The sequence below is a fragment of the Ambystoma mexicanum genome, chromosome 3q, assembly GCF_040938575.1.
Source record: "Ambystoma mexicanum isolate Mex_15411 chromosome 3q, UKY_AmexF1_1, whole genome shotgun sequence".
Classification (NCBI taxonomy): domain Eukaryota; kingdom Metazoa; phylum Chordata; class Amphibia; order Caudata; family Ambystomatidae; genus Ambystoma; species Ambystoma mexicanum.
Window position 1 is genome coordinate 748,107,078 of NC_090926.1, and position 26,438 is coordinate 748,133,515.

The 26,438-nt window shown below is 47.4% G+C and overlaps 1 protein-coding gene across 9 annotated transcripts in view; it reads right to left on the reverse strand.

Moving 5' to 3' along the window:
- EXOC7 (exocyst complex component 7) overlaps positions 1-26,438 on the reverse strand; it is a 704,768-nt gene that overhangs the window by 591,972 nt on the left and 86,358 nt on the right. For all 9 annotated transcript variants that reach the window (XM_069654713.1, XM_069654709.1, XM_069654707.1 and 6 more), the window contains exon 5: positions 13,292-13,508. In XM_069654713.1, coding sequence (XP_069510814.1) covers positions 13,292-13,508 — 217 coding nt within the window. The remainder of the gene's footprint in view (positions 1-13,291; positions 13,509-26,438) is intronic.

A 26,438-nucleotide genomic window follows, 5' to 3' on the forward strand; every position in this document is an offset into this window, starting at 1 on the left:
TTGGGTTCTTGTCATACCATTGCTCCACAAGGATAACCATTTGTATGTGGACAATTTCTACACAGGAATTGCACTCTTCAAGGAATTGTACAATGTGGGCACACTGGCATGCGGTACAATCCGCAGCAACCGCAAAGGCTTCCCCAGACAACTTGTGTGTAAGAAGCAGGACAAGGCAGCATGTATGGCATTGCGGCGGGATAAACAGTTGGCAGTAAAATTCTGCGGCAGAAGGGATGTGCACACACTAAGTACTATTCATGATGAAAGTACTTCAGTAGTCACTGTGCGCAGGCAGGCTCAGCAAGTGCGGAAGCCCAACTGCATTCTAGACTACAACAAGTACATGGGTGGAGTAGTAAAAGCAGACCAATTGCTTCAGGCATACCATGCTGAACGCAAGTCGCACATGTGGTACAAAAAGTTGGCCATATACATTATGCATGTAGCTATGCACAATGCTTATGTTGTGTACCATGCAGCTGCAGCACAAAACAACCTCTCGTTTCTGAACTTTGAAAAAGAAGTTGTACAATCTCTGACTATTGTCCATGTACAAACTCCCTCCTTTCCAGAGGTAGAAGATGTGGCCAGATTGAAAGGTTGACACTTTGCCGATTATGTTCCTGCCACACCCATGAAGACACAAGCTTACAGAAAATGTAAAGTGTGCACAAAACAAGGAATGAGGAGGGATACTCTGGTGTACTGTCCCCAATGACTTTCCAAGCCAACCCTCTGCCTACAGCCTTGTTTCCTTTTGTATCATACAAAGGAAAAGTATTGGGAGATCGACTGATTCCGGGAATGCCCATCATTCCTTGAAAGGGACCCATAGGCTCTGAATTTGTGCATTCCTTACAAAGGAATGGCACTCCCGCTCCCTGCACTGGAGGTGTACCTTCAATAAAAATGCGACAGCATTTCAACTCACTTCACTTTACTTTACTTAGCGTGTCTTCACAAGCATTGCTAGTCCTGCTCCCTCAACTTGAGACCTGCCTTGGAAAGGCACACCACTCCCGTACCTTTCACTTGAGGCCTGACTTCGAAATAAACGTCAGTCTAGATCTCTCAGCTAGAGGCGTGACTTGCAAAGGAACGCGATTCAGGCTCCCCCCACTCGTGGCATGCCTTACACAAGAAAGGAACTCCATTGTGGTCAACTCCCCTTCGGCGTGCCTTGGCAAGCAATGCTAGTCACTCCGATACCTTTCACTTGTGGCCTGCCTTAGAAGGAAAGGTCAGTCTAGCTCGCTCTGCGCGAGGTGTGACTTGCAAAGGAATGGCACTCCAGTTCCCTCCACTTGAGGCGTGCCTTGGAGAAGAAGGGAACACCACTCTGGTTCACTCCCCTTTGGGGTGGCCTGGCAAGACATGCTAGTGCAGCTCCCTCTGCTTCAGGCGTACATTGGAAAGGAATGCAATTCTGGCTCCTTCCACATGAGGCTTGCCTTACAAACAAACGTCAGTCCTGCTGCTTCCATTGGAGGCGTGCCTTACACAAGAAAGGAACACCTTTCTGGTTCACTCCCCTTTGGCGTGCCTTGGCAAGCAATGCTAGTTCTGCTCCCTCCACTTCAGGCCTCACTTAGAAAAGGCACACCACTCCGGTACCTTTCACTTGAGACCTGCCTTAGAAGTAAAGGTCAGTCTAGCTCCCTCTGCGCGAGGTGTGACTTGCAAAGGAACACAATTCAGGCTCCTTTCACTTGGGGCATATCTTGGAAAGGGATGCCACTCCAGCTCCCTCCACTTGAGGCGTGCCTTGGAGAAGAAGGGAACACCACTGTGGTTCACTCCCCTTTGGGGTGGCCTGGCAAGACATGCTAGTGCAGCTCGCTCCACTTCAGGCCTGCCTTAGAAAGAAACGTCAGTGAAGCTCCCTCTGCTTCAGGCATACATTGGACAGGAATGCAATTCCGGCTCCTTCCACCTGAGGCTTGCCATGCAAAGAAACGCTAGGCCTGCTCCCTCTACTCGAGGGGAGCGTTGGAGAAGACGGGAACACCATTCCGGTTCCCTCCAATCAAGGGGTATCTTTCGAAATTAGTACATGCCACTTTGGCTCCCTCCCTAAATGTCATGTTTATGTTTATTAAGTTTATATGGCGCTTTAATCCAAAGCGCTTTACAGTATAACAAGGTACAATAATTAAAGAAGCATATTTACAATCATGAAACAAACCAGTGATACAATATGTAGAACAATTTACTTAGAAGGAGGGGAAGAGGGAAGGGGGAAGGGAGGGGAGAGGAGGTGGGTAAGGAAGGTTTCAATGTCTGATTTGAGATCAGCGGGAGCGTGAAGAAGGAGGCGGGGGGAATAGAAAGGGGGGAGGGTGGGTTGGGGGGAGAGAAGGTAGGGAAGGAAAGCCAGGGGGGTAGTGGAGAAGAAGGGCTTTCAAGGAGGAGCAGAAGGATGAGTAGGTAGGAACTGGACCAAGCCAACACGTATGACTGAAATCTCACAGAATAATATGTAGTTGGGATTTTACTCATTACATACAACTTGTTTAAGAGGAAGTAATGACCACCCGTGTGGTTTTATTATAATTTTTGATATTGTAAAACTTGAGTAATTATACCTAGCCCTGATTTGAGAAAGGCCGGTGAGGGCCGAAACACGTGTAAATCAAGAGGGCAAACCTGGCGATTTATAAATTAAAAATAAAAAACAATCTTTCAATTTAATGGCCGCAATGTCCTGGACTTTCTTGCAATACTTTACAAAGTTGTTCTATGAGTAGGTAGGGGTGAAACGGATAGAAAGAGGTAGGGAGTTCCAATGAAGGGGTGCTAAGAGTTTAAAGGAACGGAAGCGTGAGAAGGCACATGGGGCTGGGGGTACAGTGAGTAAGTAGAGATCAGCTGAGCGGAGAGAGTGGGAGGGAGAGTAAAATGAGAGGAGGGAAGAGAGATAAGGGGGGGCGAGATCATGGAGAGACTTGAAGACAAGACAGAGGAATTGAAATTTTAGTTGTGAGAGGAAGGGAAGCCAGCCAAGTTGAGAGAGTGAGGTGGAAATAGAATCTCGAGACAGAAGAGAGTACGGATAGAGGAGTGGTAGATGGATTTTCGGGGAGTCAGATGAGAGACGGGGAGTCCGAAGAGGAGAGAAGAGCAGTAGAAGAGACGGGAGAAAATAAGGCAGGAGATTAAGAGTTTAGAAGTGTGGAAGGTGAGTGAGGAGCGGATCTTGATGATGTTGCGGTGGTGCCGACATGCACGAGAAGTGAGAGAAATGTGGTTGGAGAAGGAGAGGGAGGAGTCAATGTAGAGACCAAGATAGCGGGCATGGGTGGAGATGGGGAAAGAGAAAGGAAGGGGGGTAGGGGAAGTGTGTTAGGAGGGAAGAAAAGGACTTCTGTCTTGTCAGTGTTGAGGGAAAGAAAATGGGATGACACCCAGTTTTTGATGGCCGTTAGGCAGGAAGAGTGTGATGGAGGTCATGAGTGAATGAAGAGAAGGAGAGAAAGAGTTGGGTGTCATCAGCGTAGAAATAGTGGGAAATGCCGAAAGAAGATAATGGGGGCGAGAAGGGAGGTATAAAGAGAGAAAAGAAAAGGTCCAAGTACAGAGCCCTGGGGGATGCCATAGTTCAAGGGGAAATTGGAGGAGGTACGGCCGCCCCAGGAGACAGCAAAGGATCGATTGGAGAGGTAAGAGGAGAGCCAGGTGAGGACAGAGCCTTTGAAGCCGAAGGAGGACAGTGGTACTTGGACCCCATCTATATGGCGGCGGTGTCTTGTGTACCTCGTAACACACCTACCTTCTTTATTTGTTTTACCTGAACTAATGTCATGTTCGGTGTGACTGAAATGTCTTCTGTAGGAATTACTTGGATACGATTGGTGTGTGAGTGAGGTAAAGCTACGTAGTACATGCAGATGTGATTTCTGTGAATGCACTTTCCCAGCACTGCAGAAATGATTAGCATGTTAGTGGATGTCTGTTTAGTGTGGGTAAGGTTGCAGATATGAATGTTTCAACATGACCGGTGAATGCAGGCATACTTGCTATGGGCGTACTTAAAGTTGGTGTGAAAGACGGTGCATGTAGGCCAGGTAGGCTGTCTACTTGCTATCAGTGCAGTACTTGCTTATACGGTTGGTGCCACATGACATTTGAATGCAGACACAGTTGATATGAAGTACTGGAAAATGGTGTGAAAGATATCGCTAGAGGCACGGTTGCATTGTGACCAGATGTCCATGTGCTATAAGTTTGCAGATACGGTTGCTGTGGATCAAATGATTTGGTAGAGGTGCGACTGCTGAAATGGATGCCTACTGACTGCAGACACGAAAGGTGTATGAATGGCCAGTAAAACTGTTGGTGCCTTGACGTCGCTTTACTGCTCACATAAACTTCCCTTCATGTGCTAAACCAACCCAGTCTGTCCTATTGCACTGTGAATTGTATGTATGAGGAGTGTGAGCAAAGGTGCATGTGAATGGGCTTCAAGAGGAGAAAAAGGGTGGCAAAGGGTACTACACAGTGATTCTTGTATTCCCAGAGCACTTACTGTACGGATGATTTACCCATTCTCACCTAGGTGACGACACCCACACATATGAGGTCTGCCTTTCATTGAGACACCTGTGGGAAAGCAGGAAGGTAGGCCATGTGTTGTTGGCGGCGTGTTTCGGTCGGTTGGCGGTGGGAAATGTCAGAAAATTGTGTTTTTCCCTCCAAATTTCCGACTTTGCCGGGGCTTGTTGGTAATACATTCTGGGGTGATTCGTGCAAGTCAGACCTCTGTGCATTCCCACGGGTGTCTTCTTTTCGGAAATGCATGGGGTTCCCTGTTTTCCTTGGTGGCTGCGACACCCCAGGCCCAAATGCGCAGGTTGGCTCCCCAAAACCCCTGGGGGTTATACCAGTGGTATAGCCTTTTCCCTTTGGCCCAGGTAGGTGCACCCACACATGTGAGGTACCATTTTTGTCTGGACAACTGGAGGAACACGGGAAGGTAGGACATGTGTTGTTGGTGGCGTGTTTCAGTGGGTGGGCAGAGGAAAATGTCTGAAAATTGTGGGTTTTTTCACCCAATTTTTGACTTTGCTGGGGATTGTGGGTCATAAAATCTGGGGCAATTTGCGCAAGTCGGATGTCTGCAGATTCCCACGGGTTTCTTCTTTTTGGAAATACATGGGGTTCCCCTTTCGTCAGTGGTTTCGACACCTTAGGCCCAAATCTGAAGGTTTCCTCAAAATCTGCTCTGCCGAAAAACCTGGGGTTACCAGTGGTTTAGCCTTTTGCCTTTGCGACCAGGTAGGTGCATCCACACATGTGAGGTACCGTTTTCGTCGGGATACCTGTGGGAAGATAGGTCCTTTGTTGTGTTTTCGTGGTGTTCATAAAGTTTTCGAACATTTGCTGCTGCACTTTGTTACACAACCCTTTCATTTCCCAAATGTGACCTACATTTAGTCGCTGCTTTAGGGACTATACACTTTTCATCTACCCTTCAAAAGGTCTGCCTGTGGTCATTCAAAAAAATGCATGTGTGCCCTTCCTCACCACATTTGTTTTCTTTACTTACACATGCCAAGAACGTCCGTTTAGGACGTAAGCATAAAGAAACCTGTGTACCTTGGCTCCGTTTTTGGCTAGTGGTATTGCTTGTTTTGTGAAACATTACAAAAAAAATTTGATTTCCTAACTGGAAGCGTTGGGGGAATGTAGCAGTGAATTGCTTTTCTCAAAATTCACAGAAGCCATTGCCTTACCGACCCAACCATGTCCACCACATACCTTTTTTTCGGTCATTTTTCAAATTTTTCACCAAACTATGGCATTTTTCCCTACATAGTTATTGCCTGACCTGCACAAATTACCCCTTCCTAAACTTGGAATTTTGTCTACTTTTCAGAAATGTTCAGATATGTATGCCTTTCCATCTTCCCATTCAGCTTTCCTACCCTCCTCTTCCATTCCGTCCACACATGTCCTATTGGAAAAAAAGGCCAACATCGCCTACCTCTCACAAAATGGCTGGTAACCATATCAAAATATTTTTTTTGGTTTCCACTCACACTGTTCTTGAAAGCCTGGAAAATGGCAAATTCAGCACAGCAAGCCATTTGTTCCTAGCTCTTAGAAGGAAAAAACACAGGCTTCTTTGTACATCATTTTATTGGCACTTTCTGAAATAAAAACAAAATGTTCTCTCTTTTTGGTGAATTTCTCTCACCTCCACTACAGCAAACTAGGAATCCTCGGTGGCGTTATGACCGCATACATGTGGGAAAAGACAGTGCCGAATTTGGCCGAGAAATCTCATGTACCAAAAAGGTTACATGGGATTGAATGGCGACATGCCGAAATCACCAAAAAAGGCCTTGGCACTGGGGGGGTGAAATCCATGGCAGTTAAGGGGTTAACCTCTTCTGCAATTCTGGCACCTGTCGAACCTGGTTTGCATGACGACTGAAGTAGCAAGGGAAATAATGGACAGAAATGATTTTCTGTCAGCAAGCCTGGCTAGGGGGCCCCAAGAAGGTGTCAAGAAAAGTTAAAAATAATTGACTTTTTATTTTTATTTTTTTATTACGAGAATTAATCGTTGAAAGCAATTTTTACAAGAAACTGATTTCTTAAAATAAAGAAGGTTTCGTAAAAAGGACTTTTGGCCCCACTCTTCATAGGGATGGGACTTCTGAAGCTAAGGCATATTGGTTCTAGCCTGCTGCATCACTTACCTTATTTTATTAATTTAAGTCATTGAATGCATATTAGAACCTATGGTGACTATATATGTTTATTAAGTGTTGTGCGATATGATCACCTGCTTGTTTCATTTTCTAGTCTGCGTTTTGGGCCTAGAATAAATGTAGTATTTTTGTACATTCCCGTCTAAACTGAATTATTGTGTGCTTCACTGTGTGGACTCATTGTGGACCCCACTCACACAATCCTGAGAATAGCATTGAATGCTCTACATCGCTACCTTGATTGGGTTTTAGCTAATCTCTCAGAGTTCCCCCATTAGCTATAACTAGGGCGGCCCCCTAAATCTGTTCATTAGCCCGAATGGGGAGCAGCACCAGCACATCAATACAACTAATATGGTTGTGAGGAAAAAAGAGCGATACTGTCTTAAGATTTGCAAAATATTTCAATTATAACTCCATTAGCAAGCGATGGAAGTCTATAAAGCACAAGCAGTGGCAAAGTAACGTATGGTGTTGAGCTCTGAGGACACAAAAATGTTAATAAATTAGGGACCACAGTGAACAATTTTCTGAAACGACTATTTGTCCTACCAAACCAAACGTTTTGGTGAACTTTGAAATGGGCTTAACCCCATTGACCGACGATGTAGCATTGAAACCATCACTCTACTGTGTAAAAATGTGGTCCAACAGTGAGCTGGTAACCTTATTGGGAAACGGGCCTCTGTCCAGAATGCCCTCAAAAATAACAACTACTGAGGCCATTTGCTTCACCCCTCATTGTGTGCATGTTCTAGTAATTGTCCCAAGCTGAGAAGTCTCACGCTGGCCTCTTGTGGGTGGTCCCAGAACTACCCAATGTGGAAGGACCAATTAGATCGTTTATCCCCTGTACTTACCTATACTGTTCACCCAATCATGTTCCACCTGAAGACTCGATGTAATTTTTGGTTGTGATGTCATTGTGGAATAAAAAGCATGTAATGAGTTGAGAGTATATTGGAATCTGCAGATGTCTGTGTGCCTATCCCTGCTTTTGAGCAGTAATTTGTCATATTTTTGGACTCCTCTGTTTCTTGGCCATGGGGATTTCCCTTGAGCGGACCTCTGGTTTCTCAGTACGCTTCAATGATTAGCAGGATAATAAAGTATTACGGCATTACAAAAGCAAAGTCTGGGCCTGGCACTTCATATTTTTAAATGTCCTATTCTGAAGGTGAAGCATAAACAGAAGACATCTGGAAACATTACATGTTTGGCTCAAGAATACCAGGCAGCAATGAGACTATATGTCTTGATCACATGCGTGTATGGAGGGTTTCAAAGAGGACATAGGTTTATCAAGCGCCAAAGCTGTGGGTGGGTTTGAGCTGGTTTCTCAGTCATACCATAGTATTAAGTCGTACTGTAAAAAGGTTAACTGCATGAGATCGGGTGACCTAATGGACCAGCCACACACAGTTTTCTTTTCAGTGGCGATAGAGTTCACCCCCGGCCCCATATGCCTCCTTTGTTCACTTTTTCCTTTAGCTCAGACTCCAGATCCACTGATTCTCTGGCAGGGTGAACATCTAGAAACAGGGGACTAGGTCACCAATGATGATCTAGACTTCCAATACTAAGATCTTGTCCATAACATCAATGTAATGGCACATCTTAATTGACAAAGCTTGGGCCACAAAGCCCTCAGTTTCAAACCCCTTGATGTCAGGCATATCAACATCTAACATCCAAATGAGCAGCATATCACCAGCAATCCCTCGGCACGGATAGACAAGAAGAACTACAAAGTACATCCAGAATGCAGAAGCACAAGGAGGGATGTTGGGTGTGGGAGCAGCCTGAACTGTGCTAGGAGTGGTCTCTATCCTAGCGCATTTATACAGCAGAACCAGATTGCCAGAGCGTTAGCCCTCCACTCTGGAGTGAGATAATGGGCCTGGTAGGATTCCCTTCACCTGCTGCCACCTTTGTACTTCAGCCTTTGAACAAGAACCTTCTGAAAAACGAATCATTTTAGTAAACATTTGATCTGCTTTAACATATTCTACAATTCTGGTACCTGTCGAACCTGGTTTGCATGACCACTGAAGTAGCAAGGGAAATAATGGACAGAAATGAAAACATATTTTCTGTCAGCAAACCTGGCTAGGGGACCCAGAAGGCATCAAGAGAAGTTAAAAATAATTGTGACTTTTGTGCACAAGGCCCCATTCTTCATATGGATTGGGCTTCTGAAGCTAGGCAATATTTCTTGTGACTTGGTTCCAGCCTACTGCATCACTTACCTTATTTTATTAATTTATGTCATTGAATGCATATTAGAACCTATGGTGACTATATAGGTTTATTATTGAGTGTTGTGCTATATTATTGCCTGCTTGATTCATTTTCTAGTGGGTGTTTTGGGCCTAGAATAAATGTTGTATTTGTGTACATTGCCGTCTAAATTGAATTATTGTGTGCTTCAATGTGTGGACTCATTGTGGACCCCAGACCTCACTCACACACTCCTGAGAATAGCCTTGAATGCTCTCGATTGTTACCTTGATTGGGTTTTAGCTATCATCTCAGAGTTCCCCCGTTAGCTATAACTAGAGGGGGCCTCCTAAATCTGTTCCCTGGGCCAGGATCTAGAAATGAATCTTAACACGCTTAAGTTAGGTGGGGGGTGGGATAGAAATATCTTGGTGTTTGCAGATGATTCAGTCCTTATTTCACACACACACACACACACACACACACACACACACAGCAGCCTAGCAAGACTAACAGACCAGTTCTCCAAAATTATGCAATACTTATGTCCTGACAATCAACACAGCCAAAACTAAAGCAACGCGATGTGGACACAAGATGAGCCCACACACTCACTAATTTGAACATAAAAATTGGAGACAAGTTAATCGAAGTAATAGTATTCTTCAACTACCTCGGGGACGGGAGGACTAGGAACAGGAAGCAGGACAAGCACATAAAACTAATATGGTTGCGAGGAAGAGTATCGATACTGTTTTAAGATTTGCACAATTTTCAATTAGAACTCCATTAAGCCAGCGATGGACATATACAAAGCCCACGCAGTGGCAAAGTAACATATAGTGCTGAGCTCTGAGGACACAGAAATATAAATAAAAGACCACAGTGAACAATTTTCTGAAACGACTGTTCGTCCTACCAATGAGTGCACCAAACGTTCAGGTGAACTTTGAAATGGGGTTAACCCCATTGACCAACCATGAAGCATTGAACAAGTTACTCTACTGGGTAAAAGTGTGGTCCAACTGTGAGCTGGTAAAAAACAAAGAAGCTTAATGGATCCGAGGTCTTGCCAGTGAGCAATTAATCTGCCATTGCTTTCACATGCAAGATGGACGTGGTTTGTCTTCAAGCTTGAAAGTCTCTGAGAAACCATGAATAATGCTCCGCAATGCGCATCTCGTCATAAAGGATGCATTTTATGAGTGGTCCCATGGGGAGAAGATTAATGAATGCATCTCGTTGACATACGGTTGGTCATATTTGACGCATAAATCTGATTTTCAAGCTGAAAAGGGTACCCAGCGTATATTTAAAGAACTTTTAACTGCTCACTGTACATAAAATGAGGCTCAACATACTACAGATGGCCCCTGTAACAAATCGATAGTTCAATATAGACTCAGATCGTTGTGCATTCTGTTGAAATGTAAAAGAAACCCTCCGACACTTTTAATTCCTTTTCCCTGAATATTTCCAGATTCAGAAATATGTTCTGAGAAATTGCTTGTTGAATCATGGGCTCATAAATCTGGTTGCTGCTGGAAAATGTAAAAATACAAAAGCACAATTATGTGGTTTACGCTCGGTCTGATTATCTGACTAGGGCATGGAAGAAAATAAACAGAGTGAGAGGAAAATTAATAGTTTTTGATCCAGCACTTCGTCGAATTAAAGATGAACTTTAAAAATGGTCCAGGTTTGAAACAATTTGATAGTGTTTCTAGGTTGAAATTAACCCTGACCAAGGAATACTTCTCGGGTCTTAACCTAAGATGCGTTTGTGTACTGTATATTTATAACTTACTGTGGTGATATGTATTTATATTTGATTGCTTTTATGGCGTATCGCCAAAATAAAGTACCATTGATTGACTGATTGAAAACGATTACTGGAAAACATTACCCCACATGACAAGGCAGCATACCAAAGACAGATCTGCAACTGCAAAGCAAAAGTCCTTAAAGCAAAGAATGTGTCCGCATGGACCCCTCACCAAGTAAAAGAACTGTCCTGCATTCTGTAGCGCAGCACCAACCATAAATTAAAAACTGTGCAAAGATATCACCAACCACTTGAGAAATAAAGTATCAAATACAAAGCCGGCAAAGTAGCAGTAAGGAACAAAAGCAACAATTAGATTCCTGCATACAAACGGCATCTCACAACACCTCTGATGCTATCTGAACCAGACTTACAAAATGGTGAAACTGAGCACCAAACCAGGCTCAAAAGATTCTCACAAAGAAACACTGGAATTCAATTTTCGCAAAGAGATGAACAGCTCACTCGAAATAGGAAATGTACCAAAAGCATTTAATACCACCTACGTCCAACTGCTTAAAAAAAAACACAGTTGGAGACCCAGAAGACCCATTCAATTACCAACCTATCTCAAACATAACATACTTTGCCGAAATTCTAGAAAGCTGCAGATACAACCAATTTTGGAGCATGTGGAATCTAATCTCCTAAAAGATCACTCACAAGACCTATCAGAGCCAGTCAGCATTAATATCCACCTGGGATGACCTCTAAATATGCACGGAGGAAAACAGCACATCAGCACTCATACTTCTCGACATCTCAGTGGCCTTACACAGTCAACCAGAGTACATCAATTAAAATACTTGAAGAAAGTTGACTCGATAAAACCCCTTTACAATGGATATGATCCTTCCCAACACACAGGAAAGAAATTACCTGGCTGCCCTCTTTCAGCTTGAACCTAAAAACAATAACTTGCTGAGTTCCTCAAAGATTGAACCTCTCACCACTCCTCTTCAAGATCTATATGGCCCAACTGATGTAGATCACAAAAAACATATGGCCTCACTTCAAGCAACAACCTCAGCAACTGCCTCACACAAGTGATTTCATGACAGCTGTCAACCGAAAACTCTACCTAGACAAAACAGAAATGGCAGTCTTGCCTCATGCCACTCCTGAAACAACTCGAATACTGCATCCAGAAATATTAGTAACTGCCGTAGAACATTTAAAGTGATTAAAAACAAACACTGCATTCTAATGACTGGAGGCCTCACACTGGAACCTCAACACAATACAAGCCAACACAATTGTTCAAAAGAGCTTCTATCATCTATGCTCAATCAGACAGATGCCCCATTTCACTTTCCCAACACAGAGTGCTGGCAGTCATTTTGCCGGTTCGCTCAAGAAACTATTATGCCAGCAGCATTTATCTAGGCATGCTGGATTACCTCACAAAGAAACAAACAGATCCAAAACACAGCAACTAGACTATTACTCAGAGTCAACAGGAGAGAACATTTAACACCAGCTATTAGACATTGCAATGGCTACCAGTCAAAAAACAAACACACACCTCAAGGCCTTCTACATCGCATATAGAGCGCACCAAGGTCAAGTGCAGAGTTCATCCAAAGCAAAATCTCACATTATCGACCAAGTAGATATGTAAGAACTAGATATTACGTGCAAATATTAACCAAACGAGTTTGCAGATAAATACATTGAAGCCTGCCTTTGCTACTATGGGGCCAAACTTTGGAACATGCCATCAAGGAATCTCTTCAAATTACAGGAATACTTCAAATCTGGGAACCTAGCTTTTCAATGCATAATCAATGGAAATTAGCCAACACTCAAACAGCACTCAGAGAAAGATACCAATGACAAGAATATGTGAGGATCTTCAGGCACCCCTATTGGTTTAGTATAAAAAAAATGCAACACATCACATTGGCCACCGCAATCACAAAGAGGCTCAGCACCTTTCACCACAATGCACCTGAAAAGGAAATCCTGCAGGACCAAAAACCGACCCTATCTACTACCCTCAATTTCTTCTCCTTACTCAGCACACACAAACTCAAACTAGCCAACCACACGTGGCTTTCAAAAGACCCTCTCCTCCGAATAATCCATCTCTACAGCTCTAACACCAACTGACTGACCAAGCCACCAGCCAACTCATGACCACACTACGTGCCTGAGGTTTCCTCTCTAGACACAGAGGCCTCAACGTTCCCAACACATCACACTTAGAAAGTTGTTACGCAAGCATAGCTCTAGATACTTCCAGTCTGCACTATCAACACAAAGCATGGTATACATGGTATACATAACCTATAGTAGGTGAGAAACAGGTCCATCGGTCTTTTTTTACTGTCGTTTTGCAGCAATCTATTACGCCAATCTCACAGCATGCAATGGAATGAGGTGATCCAGAGTCAGTCTATTAAAAATAATGGAACACATCACTAAGCTTTTACAATACAATTAAAAGGAAAATTCTGCTGCTGAGATGTAAGCAGTACGTTGGAAACAGTTAATTGCTGCCAGATGCACGATGCTGCACTCTCACCTTGGTTTCTTCCGAAATCCACCAGCCAAACCGAGATGCGGATGATGTCCTGCAGCACATTGTCGGGGAGGTGCTCCAGGATCGGTTCATCCTCCCCCTCATCTTCTACTGTGATCAGGTCCAGAATCATGATGGGTGGCACTGCCTTGCTATTGCGGGTCATCAGACTACGGAACTCTGTCTCCAGAGACTCCTTTCCACGCTCAAACAAGGACTTCTGCACATAGAGAAACAAAAAGAAGATTAGAAAAGGTGAACATATGCACGCGTTGGAAAGAAGCCAAGGCATAAAATAAGATGTATTGCATCGCAGATTGCGATACAATTCTGCATATTTGCTTTTTATTTAAAGAATCATGTTGCACTAACTGCAACATGATTCATAGAGGAGGCTTCCTTTAGTTAGCCTGGCCTGACTGGGCTGCACAGACTGCAGGCACGGCAGAGGCTCCCAGGCTGAGCTCAAACATCGTACCAATGTATGTGCCCGGCCCAGCACTGTATCCGCCAAGCACATGCGCAGAAGAGTTGTACAGCAGCTCGAGCCATGAGCAGCTCGGCTGCCCAGTCTTCTACATGGATGCCAAAGGATGAATAAGAAGCCAACTCCAGCGTCATTGCCGAAGGTAAGGTTAATTTAATTTGCAGTACCTCTGTAAGCAGTTGCGCTGGCTACGGCTGCATGCTGTGTAATCAGTGCAGGGGCTGTGTGCTGTGCGTTTCCCGCACCGATAATGCAGCATGCAGGCAAAAGGCTTTCTAAAGGTTCTTTAAAACACGAGACAGCAGTGATTTGCTGCCGCCTGCACTTCAAAGAACATTTAAAAAGCCCCATCAGGCTGCTTTACCAGTGCAGGAAGCACACGGACCCAGCACTGATAAGACAGCCTCCAGGCAAAATGCCTCCTTAATGTCTTTGAAGGACAGGACTGCAGTTATTTGCTGTGATCCAGCATTTCAAAGAAAATTTAAACAGCCTGCAGGCAAAATGCCTTAATGTCCAGGGACGGTGTCATGGCCTTTCAACCTTTTCAAATGAAAAGAGCCTTAAGCCTGAGATAGGCCCTCAGCAACTGCCCCCATGTTGGCAGTCAGCAGTCTCCTGACACAGCAACATATTTTCTTTCAAGCTTTAAATGCATGCTTTGCACAACACATGTTACAAGCTGCATTTGCTGGAGCCCTTAAGGCTGTCTCTTCCCTCAGGGTATACAGAAGTAGACTTATCACATCATTGCCCTTTGACTCTAGTTTCCCTGCCCCTTGCTGACAAAGAAACAGTAATAGCTTCCCCCCACATACATTTCTATTAATAGTTTCACATCAAGTACACTATTACCCCTTAGCCCCCCTTCCCCTGGTCCAGTCCTGGTCAAGAGATGTCCCCTTTTACTCCCCCTCTCTGATGATCAAAGTCTTTGCGGGCATGTCCAGCTCCTTCAGGGTGCTAAGCTCTTTCACCCCAAGGGGTTGTGCTGCAAAGTCGTTTGGTTCCATATTGCTCAAGTTTTTAGATTAGTCCCAAAATCCTCATTCGTCTTGGGCACCAGGCTGCCCTGGCCGTTCTCTGAAGAAATCCCAAACCCAAGCTCCAATCTGCCAAAAAGCCTTGGTGGTCTCCCTGTAGGGAATAGGATACCCATTCCAGGGTTGCAATGTTCCATATTCTTCCCACCCATTCGTGTTCCAATGGTGGGTGTTTAGTTTTCCATTTCTGAGCAACCACTAGCACTCCTGCCATCATTAGAATTACATATAGATTACGTTCAGTGTTCGTTGGTAGATCTTCCCAACAGATTCCTATTCCGAGTATCGCCCGTCCCTTATTTCCCCCTGCCTTCACCTCCAGAGACTTCTGTATTGCTTCCTGAATGGTCCCCCAGAACGCCTGAATGTGCGTGCATTCCCATCAGATATGACTCCCCATAACAAGAGAATACTTTTAGATAACCTTTGAACCCCAACCCCTTGGCCAACCCGGCCCGTCCCAACCCTCAATCTACCAGTGTAAGTTCCATGCTGTATCAGTATGAACATCTGAACAAGAGCAATGTGAAGGTCGTTATGGTTTCTGAGCTCACATCTCCAAGTGCGAGAATGGTGGGGCCACTCTAAAGCGTACCAGATTTTTCAAGTTCCGGGGAGCTTGGGCACCTGGTAGAGCACAGGGGGGGTAGCAAATAACTATGGTCTGCCCCCTATCTCTATACGAGTGGGTCTAATAATTCCCATAGCCCATCTGCCCGTAGATTGCCATCAGGATTTAGGCGTTTGATTGCAGCCCGTTCAAATGTGCAGATCTTGGCGAGTAGGTTTAGCCATTGTGAAATAGAAGGGGGCAGGGGGGGTAGCCTCCAGTGTATGATCAGCAATTTGCAGGCAGTAAAAAGCATCATGCTTATGACCCTGCAAACGAGGACATCAGAGTGCCAGTCCACATGTCCGGCTCCGAGCAACACTGTATCGGGAGATAGGGGTAGTTCTGCTTGTGGGAAGTCCGATATAATGCATTTATGTATTTGGCGCCAGTATCCCATTAGCTTCGAACAGGACCACAGTATGTGTCCCAAGGTGCCCATGTCAGCACAACCACGCCAGCAGTTGGAGGAGGATGTTAGACACATCCTATGCAGCCTGGCCGGGGTGTGGTAGATGCATTGGATTAGCTTAACTTGAATCTCTCTATTTCTGATATTCACAGATGTCCCAGGGATGGCCGAAAAGAAGTCACAGATAACCCCCCGTATCTAGGGTGAGGCCGAGGTCTGTAGACCAGGCCGTCGCCAGAGCGCTGTTCCCATCTACATTATTTGTAATGCTCATATTGTAGAAGGTGCAGAGTCGGGGGTGATCACTTTGTTGATGCTCCAATTCCACCTCGCACGGGGTTGGTGGAGCTTGGCGGGAAACGTCAGTGGTAAATTGTAGAATTACAGCACAGACCGTCCTATACTGCAACCAGTGTGTGGTGTTGAATTAAAAAAGGAGGGGTCCTGTTTGAAAGGGTACGATTTGCGGCCCTACGCACAGGTCCATAATCTTTATTCATGACCACACTGTGGACTGTCGAGGGTGCAGCTGGAGGTTCCCTCCGATTGTCATAAGTGCACCTAAGCTCATCTACGAGGGTGCCATTCTAACATCGACTACCTGTTGGGAGCGTGTGAGTGTTGGGCCCACTAATGGATGGAATTTAATGTGACATGGAAGGCGCGTCGGGGGGCTTAGCTAGGATTTCGCTGGGGCCAATGGTGCCATGTTAAGGATTTCAATCAGGCGACACACCTTGGTGTCGGCCTAGTATGCAGCGCACAACTGATTTTTTTTTATATAAGATTCAATATTGAGATGGTACACCCCTCATATCACAACCCTTTTTCAAATACCCTGGGTCACAATGGACCATGAACCAGGCTGGTTGGTAAAATACAATATTTATTTGAAAATTCAAAAGAAATCATACACTTTTTAATATGGGGCAGCAATCACCAATGGGGTGATAATAACAATGAGAAGGTGAACAATGCACTGGGTTTAACTTACTAATGAAACATACACAGCACAGCAGAGTAGGAGCACCTTTGGTTTAGATAAGATAGCACTTAAATTAGAATTTCCCCATGCAATGTTCCCTCAACCCACAAATAATCAATTCTGAGTGGATGAACAGAAGCAGCTTGTAATCGGGAATGACAAGTAGGAAACAGAATCCCAATCTGACCTTCCCTCCCCAAATAAGAGAGAAAAACAGATTTTAAACCCCTTGCATTGTTGTAAAATGACACTCAGAAATGGACAAATAAATAATGAACGTATATGAAAAACCTTGAGGCAAATATAATTCCTCACTAAAGCCACAATGCAATTACACTAACAATCAGAAAGCATGGATTACCAAAAGCATACAGTTAAAAAATGAGTGGCTGGGTTGAAACAGATTGTAGCAAAAGACACATTGGAAACTTTGCAAACTTTGCAACTCCTCCCCGATGTAGAGCAAGAGGTTGTTAGGCATATAAATAGACTCAATGTTCTTCCTGTCCCCGCAGTAGGCCCTCCCAGTTGGGGTCTGTGCATAATTTACTGGCTACCGGCTCTATGGAAAGGGCATAGAGTAGCGGGGAGAGTCGGCACCCCTGTCGCATGCCCGACTGGAGGCTGAATGGTGTCGACACCGTACCATTAGTGGTCACCGTCACCGCCATCCGTATATAGTAGTCAGTCAGGTTGATCAGGGAAGGGGGGGGCGTACTCTGCAACAGCCAGGAACATAAAGTCCCATTGGACCCCTCCGTTGCATCCTACAGGCCTGGATCCTCCGCAATAATGTGTAGTAGTCTACAGACATTGTCGCCCGAGTGCCTCTTAGTGATAAAGCCGATTTGGTACTGGTGTAATAAATGCGGGAGAAACCCACGAATCTTTTCCGCTAGGCATTTCACCAATATCTTTGCGTCAGAATTTATGAATGAAATTGGCCTAAACGAGCTGTATTCATCAAGGTGTCTCCCCTTCTTATGAAAGACCACACTATTTGCTGTCAGCATCGACTGTGGTAACCGCCCTTTTAGAGCCGCCCCAGTAAAGACCTCTTCTAATCTGGGGGCTATGTCTTCGGTCATGGAGCGGTAAAAATCTATCGGGATTCCGTCTGGGCCTGCGGCTTTCCCCGGTGACAGAGTGGATAGCTCGATTCATATCTGAGGCCGATATTGGGTTGCACAGCGCATCTTTTTGGGACTCGGTAAGTCTAGGAAGTGGAATGGAGCTTAGAAATCGTTGCATTCTTTGGCGCAGGCTATGTTCCGGGGCTGCATAGAGATCGGCGCAGTATTCGGCGAATCGGGCAGTGATAGCACAGTCGTCCACCAGGGGGTTTCCATTCTTATCTCGAACTCAGCTGATTGTCTGGGCTGCTTGCTGTTGTTTCAAAGCAAGCGCCATTAAGCGTAATGGTCTATCGTTCTCGAGATAGTATTTCTGGGATCACCCCAAGTAAGATTTTTGAACTCTAGTGGTTGTTAATTGCGTGATTTGGGATCAGAGAGTTTGTATGTGCGTAAGAGTCTGCCTATCAGGCCTTTGTTTGTCTGCCTTCTCCAGTGTAGCGAGTTCCCCGGTGAGTTGCGCTTCTTTTTCCTTCCATAGTTTTACTTTGTGGGACCATCTTGATATGCATTGGCCTCTCAAAGGCTTTAAACACATCAGAGCATGCGTGTGTGCCATACGACTGATTTATATTGGTGTCCCAGAACCCTGTCAGGTCTACCCTAATTTGAACAACAAAGTCTGTGTATGTCAGCTCCCTCATGTTAAGACTCCATGGTATGGTTTTACAGGGGGGGGGGGGGGTCTGGCAGTGTCATCTAGAGCAGCACCGGAGCATGATCCGAGATGGTGGTTGACAGTATGGCGCAGCCATCTCCCATGTACAGGGCATTATGTGGGATGAACCAGTAATCGATCGTGGAATAACTGAGGTGGCTGCGGGAGTAGTATATGTAGTTTCTACAGGATCCATGTAAATGGATCCAGGCATCCTTCAGACCCCGTTCAGATGGAAGTGTGTTTAAAACGGTCTGCTTCTTTAATTTTATTGGACCAAGTGCACCAGTACTAAGGCAGTCTAACGTACGCGATAAAGACGTGGGTGAAGAAAGATGGGTTATCCGTTGTGGGGGAATAGATATTCAGGAAGGTGACCAAGTGGTGATGAATCTGCCCCCTGATAGCGACATATCTACCCTCTTTATGTATGATCACGTCTTGGACTTGAAGGGGGACCTGCATGTTCACAAGGATAGATACCCCGCGTCAGCCACGTTCCGTTCAAGTTTCTCAGACTCAATGTCGGTCAGACGCGTCTCTTGCAGGTATACCACGTCTCCCTGAAGATCTTACATATGATTTAAGACCCATCGTCTTTTTATAGGGTCCCCCAGCCCATTCACATTAAGGGTCCCCAGTGTGAGTGTAACCATCTAGTAACACAAAAGGAGCATGGGTTTGCGAGTTCATGACATTTGTCCTTCCATTTCCTGTATTAGGATATGTGTTTTCCACCTTGTAGATTCCCCCCTCCCCTGATCCCTTTAGTAACAACCGGAACCAATAACAGGTAAAACCTTAACTCAGGAACAATAGGGGGTAACCCTCCCCCGCCAACATTGGGAAAAATCAACTCTTTCCCAATACATGTCATTATAGTATGGACCCAATGGGTGTAGGCCATTGGAGCCGCACCCCTTCCCATGCAAACCATAGCCCCTCTACAGAGGGGCGTGTACTCATTATAATCAGGTAGCACATATCGCTCATGTCCAGTGGCTCCTCACCCAAAATAGGGAGCACCCGGGGGGGGGGGGGGGGGGGAGGAGGCGGCACCTTGTGTGGTAGTAGGGGCGGAGCGAGCTCTAGTGCCCCATTAGAACTGACTTTTGGTGTCACACTCCAAATCTAGGAGGAGCCTTTGTGGCCCTGGAAACTGGGGGTCCAGACGTACCTGTACGTCAGAGTTTCTCTCTGTGGATCATCGCCAGTTTGGGAAGGATGCATGTTGTTGGTGAGTGTCTTACCGTACGACCTGGCCCCATCAGCGGTGGCCCAGCTATCGGGGCCCGCCTTCTAGGTCCTGTGGTTTGTCCTTTCCGATCCCTGTTCAGCTGAAGGCACAATGAACACTCTTGGGTTTCTTTTCTTGAGTGGTCTGGGCCTCAGAGGCCTCTCCCAGACTGCTGGCATCTGCCCGGAGTCCGAGAGAACCTGTGATTCGACCCAGGCAGTGATGGTGAAGCTCGAGCTCCCTGTGCCGCCTCTTGAGGGAAGTCTGCTGTAACCAAGGTCTGTCATTGTAAAAAGTGCACAGCGTCTTCCGGGTCCTCCAACGAGTGCCATTGGTGGTAAAGTTGGATACACCAGACCGCTGGAAACTTAAAGTAGTGCCTAAGATCTTTCCCTTTAAGCGCTTCGAAGATAGGATTGAAACCTTTCCGGCAGCGGGAGACCGCCGCCGAGTAGTCACTCAAGAGGCTTATCTGAGCATCCCTGATCTTTATTTGGCCGACCATTCTGTAAGCATTTAAAATTGCCATTTTGTGCTGGAAATTCAGCAATATGAGCGTCATCACTCTGGGCCATTCTCCTGGAGCTGGTTTTGGAATTGACACTCAGTGATTTCTCAATGATGTAATCTCGAGGGTTATCCATGTGGAGCACGTCTTGTAAGAAATTGTGCATGAAGGACTCAAGGTTCGGGCCCTCTGCGTTCTCCGGCAAGCCGACCATTCTAAGGTTATTGCGTCTTGATCTATTTTCTTGGTCCTCTAGTTTGGCGCCTAGACGCTGCACCTCCCAAATGACTCCATCTAGCTCCGTCGCCGTGGTCTCATGGTTATCTTCCAGGGAGCTGATATGCTGTTCACCGTCTGTGGTCTTCTCCGCCTGTGCGTCGAGCATGGACTGGACATCCTGCAAGTCTCGTTTAATGTCTTGGACTGTGGTATTAGTCTCTTGGGTTTGTTGGCCGATAATTTTCATCTCTGCCAGTATGGCCTGGAGTTGTGTTGGAACATCCATAGTTGTTTTGCGGCGTCCAAAGCGGCGAGGTAGATCGGCGTCACCGGTGGAGTTCAAGAATGTAGGTACTCTAGGGAGCGGTCGAGCTGCGCTGATAACGTAGCACTGGGGTCACTTATGTCCACAGTCCTCGTGGGGCCCTCCGCCTGTATGCCTGTCTTAAATCAGGCTTGGTCGTAGCCTTTGGCAGGGGAGGACTTTTTTGCCGTCAGACTGCCGCTCTGTGTGGTGATCGGGGCCAAGTACAGCAAAGATAGTAAGTGGGTGAGGGAGGCCGATGGACGGCACCCGCAATGCATGCAAAGTTACCTCAGGCAAGGCCATTGAAGCATTCGCCGCTGTGGCGTTGTGATGGGGCGCCTGCCCGCAGCACCCAAATGCTCCCAGTGGGGGCCCTGGCAAGCCTCTGTGCTGAATCCTGCGGGCGGCCTCCTCCTCGATATGTAGTAATCGCAGGTAGGTCCCACCGGCAGCACTGTTGTTGTCCAGTCGGGAAAGGAGGGTCTTGACGGGCCCGGGTGCCGGAGAGCCATAGAGCCACCAACTATGTGCCACAGTCCGGGTCCACAGTCACCGCCGGTTAGCCCCGGGCACTTCTTCAGTGTGCGCCCACAGTTGGCGGCCCAATCCGGACACTTTTGCGATGTGGGGCCGTGGAGCCAGCTATTTTCCGTGGCCCCTGATGGCCATGGGCGCAGTTATACCGGCACGGAACACTGCAGTGATTCCCAGTATCCCGCTGCTCCGCATGCAACCAGGTCTCATTTTGTCCATGATTTTGGGTGTTGCTTTTGAGCGCGGCCACCGCGCTAGGTCAGATCAGGCCCAGCAGTCCTCACTGCACAGATCAAGAAATCTCATAGGTTAGGAGATTTCCGGCATTCCTTCTAACAGCGACGGTCAGAGAAGTGTTCCTGCTTCATGTTGCACCAGTCAAGTTACATATTATAAATTGTTGGTGGGAGAAAGTCGACGACTGTTTCCCAGCATTGTCGGAGCCTCAGCAGCCCACAGCCATCTTGCTCGGGCTCTCAAGCGCCCCCTTCAGCCTGTCCATATTTACTGAAATTATGGATAGCCCCTTGTGATTAGCCATTTCCAGGGGTTATGTTGTCAGCCGTTCTCTTTCTTGTTTCCCATCTAGACCCCTTCCCTCGTCCATGCTGCCCTCCGCCCCCCTATATCTCCCCCTTTGCTCCCTCCCTTTACCCCCCTCCCTGTACTGGGTGTGCCCAATCGGCCCCTAGCCCCCCTCGAATCGCCTCCTTAATGATTGAGCCCCTTGTTCCCCCAAGTGCGTCCACCAGCAGGTTTCCCCAGGACCCATTCCAAGATCCTGATTCCACCGTCCCCCAAAACCATTGCTCTATCAATCTTTAGTCGCCCTCCCAGGCTTCCCTATTTCCATTTCACCCCTTGTGCCTCCTTATACATTTCCCCAGTTATGTTTCTTACGAGTATGCAATCGCCCATCATCTTCAGGTGGATTGGCCTTTCAGATTAGGCTGGTACCCTCCTTTATTATTTCGCTTTGGCCTTGCTGTGGACCATTCCCAGCATTGAGGTTTATTCTGGCTGCTTGCAGTAGGTTCCTTTCCTGGTTGTTCATCTTCGATGCCGAGGAGACATGCTCCTCCTTACTAGGCAATCCTTCACTTTTTCCCTTGCCATTCAAAGACCATCCTAAAGGGGAAGGTCCACCGGCACCGGATGTCTGTCTCCGAGGACCCTAGTGAAGGGTGTCTGATGCTGGAAATGCATCGGAGGGACAGGGCCTCCCTACCCTTGTCCGTTACTGCTTTTTATCGTGTGTTGTCGGGTTTTCCGCGCAGGAGTTCAAGTGGGACTCCTGGCTGTGCAGCTCTCTCTTTTGGTTTGGAGTACAGACCCATGGGATACCCTTATGGCACCCATGGGTGGGGGTAGAACCCTGTGCTCCTAGTGCATGTTTTTGGGCACCTGTGTGTGGCCCACAGAGCAGGGTACGGGCTGGTGGCAGCTCTGTGCTAAACTGACAGGTGCGCTGAGCGTCAACCGTATATTGTGGGTATGCCTGTGGGTGGGACCTGGGTGAATGGAGTGTGTGACGAATACGCATTCTGTGTTGTGGATGTTTAGTATCTGGTGTTTGACACGTCTGAGACAGCCCTGCCGAAACTGGTATGAATGCAGTTTGTAGTGCTGAACGGCGTGGTACTTGTCCGAATCCACATTCTGTGTTGAGAGTGTCTGGATGGAGAAGAACGGCCTGAATGCACCGTATGCCTGATGGCTGACTGACTCCTTGAATGCCCTTCAGAGCGATTGGTTGCCTGAGTATGACCCAGCTGTGGGCCTCTCAGCTTAACCTTAAAGCCCTGCTCGAAGGTTTCTCTATTTCGTCGATCTGAAAGCTGCTGTGTCTTCAAGAACTGATCCAGACCTGGTTAGGCACCCTCTTCCCAAGCTATGAGCGACCATCGTGCACTGCTAACCTTTGCCGAAGTGCCCTGGAAGTCAGTCTACGAAAGACTGTTAGCCGGAGACGGGGACCGCCGACGAGAAACGAAGAGAAGCACCGGACATCCCCTCCACCGTTTTCGACCAAGGTTCGCAGGTTTGCTATAACCTCTGGAGGCCCGTCGAAGTTAGTTGTCCAGATGCCCAGAAGCGGGGACTGCTTGACGCTGTGCTGTCAACGACCAGAGCCGCAACGCTCCCCTGATTCAGACATTTGATTCCAGGACGCCCTCGTCCGCACCACCGACCACCTTATCCCCGCCAGAGAAAGCCAATCCGTCGACGAGCATCCACCGGTGGATTTCCCGCCACCCATAGACCATAGAGACGCCCGACGACTCAATGCCCTTGCTGGGCCACAGTTCTTCACAACCTCCTTGCGGTCCTGAACTATCGACATCGAGGTGCCCTGCACGCCTCATCCTTGCAGGACGTCCTCGACTTGTTGTCGCCAAGTACCAGGACCAGACCTGCTACCTCTCTACCGTTGTTCACACTTTTCTTCAACGAATCTCGATGACCCCGTGGCTCCTTATTTAAAGGTAGGCACTCAAGAAGGATCCGTCGACGACCCGTCTTTGTTCACCCTTTTCTTCAAAGAATCTCGATGACCCCGTGGCTCCTTATTTAAAGGGAGGCACTCAAGAAGGATCTGTCGACGACCCATCTTTGTTCACCCTTTTCTTCAAAGAATCTCGATGACCCCGTGGCTCCTTATTTAAAGGGAGGCACTCAAGAAGGATCCGTCGACGACCCGTCTTCAAACTCTGCAATTCCAGGTACATTGGGGTGGTAGAAACATTGTAGAAGGAAGGAACAAGTGACTTACCTGTAATCGTTGTTCTCCAGCATGGGTCTGGCATGGATTCACATGCTCATGAATATTCCCCGTCAGGCTGGAAATCCTCGGTAAAGAAAAAATCAGTATCAGTTTTGTTTCTGATATGTCTATCTTAGTAGTAACCAATCGCTGGTCTCTGGGTCATACTGCCCCCAGCCAATGACTGCCCTCTCCCTAAGCCCCGCCCCTGGCAGCCATCCTCAGATTTGGTAGCACGTAAAGTGGCAGTATGACCAAGTGAAGAGCCACAGAGAGGTAGGAGGGAGGGTTCGCATGTGAATCCATGCTGGAGAACAACAGTTACCTGTAAGTAACTTGTTCCTTCTCCAGCATGGGGTCTGGCATGGATTCACATGCTCATGAATATAAGAATACATAGCAGTACACACATGAACAACCACGGGAGGTGGCAAGGCTCAACATTAGGCATTACATAAACTCAACATTAAGCTACTCTTACCTCCTCACCAGGCTCACCTTAAGCGAACAGGTTGCGCAGAACTGCCTGGCCGACTCTGGACTCTTCCCTGGAATCCCAGTCGACGCAGTAGAATCCCGTGAAGGTGTGTGCGGCAACCTCCACGTAGCAGCCCTGCAGATGTCCAGCAGGGGCACACCAGACAAGAACGCCGTGGTAGCAGCGATCGCTCTGGTCGAGTGGGCTCTCGGACGGCCGGGCAGCGGTCAGTTTTCCAACCGGTAACAGTAAATGATGCAACCTGAGAGCCATCTGGAAAAGGAAGCCTTCGAGTGAGCCTTCCCTTGATTTACAGGTCCAAAATTCACAAACAGCTGTGAAGTCTTCCGAAAACTCTTTGTGCGGTCCACGTAGAACTTCAGCGCTCTAGCTACATCCAGCGAGTGCAAAGTCCTCTCGCCCAGCGACGAAGGCGACGGGAAGAAAACTAGTAACACCAAGGGCTTGTTGAGGTGAAAGTCTGACGTCACCTTGGGCATGAAGGAGGTTTCTCTCGTTTTGTGAAAAGTCAAGTTTGGAGGCTTGCAGGATAGGGCCTGGATCCCTCCCACCCGTCGTGCGGAGGTGATGGCCACAGGAAATGCTGTCTTCCACGACAGGAACTTCAACAGTGCTGAATGCAGAGGCTCGAATGGCGCCTCCATGAGCCTGGTCAGCACCACGTTGACCTCCCACGCCGGGGTCGGAGCCTTCAACGATCAGAACAGTCCTTTCATAAATTCCTTCACCAGGCGATGAGACCACAGGGATGCATGTCCTGTAGTTCTGGTATATCGGGAAATCGCTGCCAGGTGTATCTTGATGGAAGCATGTGCCAGTCCCGCCTTGGCCAGCGACAGTAGGTATGGTAGCACTTGAGGATCCGTAATCCGTAGAGGGTTAATCTTCTGTGCACAGCACCAGACAGAGAACTTCTTCCATTTGTGTCCGTAGCACTTAAGAGTTGAGGACACCCTAGCCTTTACAAGGACCTCTTTGCAGTCCGCCGGGATATCGTACCCTCCAAACTCTAGTGCTGCAGGAGCCAGGCCTGCAAGTGCAGCGACCCCGGGTCGTGATGAAGGATGGCGCCTCCTTCTCTGGAGAGAAAATCTGCGTCCGTCGACAGTTTAATCGGTGGGTACGCTGACAAGTCCAGAAGGTCCGGGAACCAGATCTGCCTCGGCCACGCCAGTGCGACAAAGATCATCCTGCACCGGGACCTCTTGAGTGAGCAGCAATGGCAATGGAGGGAATGCATACAGGAACAGGCCGTCCCAGGGGAACGAGAAAGCATCGCCCTTGCTCCTCGGCTGGGGAAACCTGCTGGCGTTGGTCGCCGTCGCGAACAGGTCGATCTGGGGTTTTCCCCCATCGCCGGAAGAGTCGATCCACTTGATTCTGGCAAAGTTCCCACTCGTGTCACGAGCGCAGCTCCCTGCTGAATGAGTCGGCAATGGTGTTTTTTATTCCAGCCAGGTGGAAGGGTACCAGAAACATCCCCTGGGCGACGGCCCAGTGCCACAGATCCTGTGCCTCCTTGGATAGGGCTGGGGATCTGGTTCCTCCCTGCTTCTGGATGTAGAACATCGTGGTGGTGTTGTCGGTGAAGATCCTCACCACCTTGCCCTTGAGGGACGGGAGGAACGACCCGAGGGCCCAGAACACCGCCCGTAGCTCCAGTATGTTGATGTGGAGCGGCCTCTCCTCCGGGAGCCAAAGGCCTCTCGCGTGAAGATCTCCGGTGTGCGCTCCCCACCCCTCCAGGGAGACAT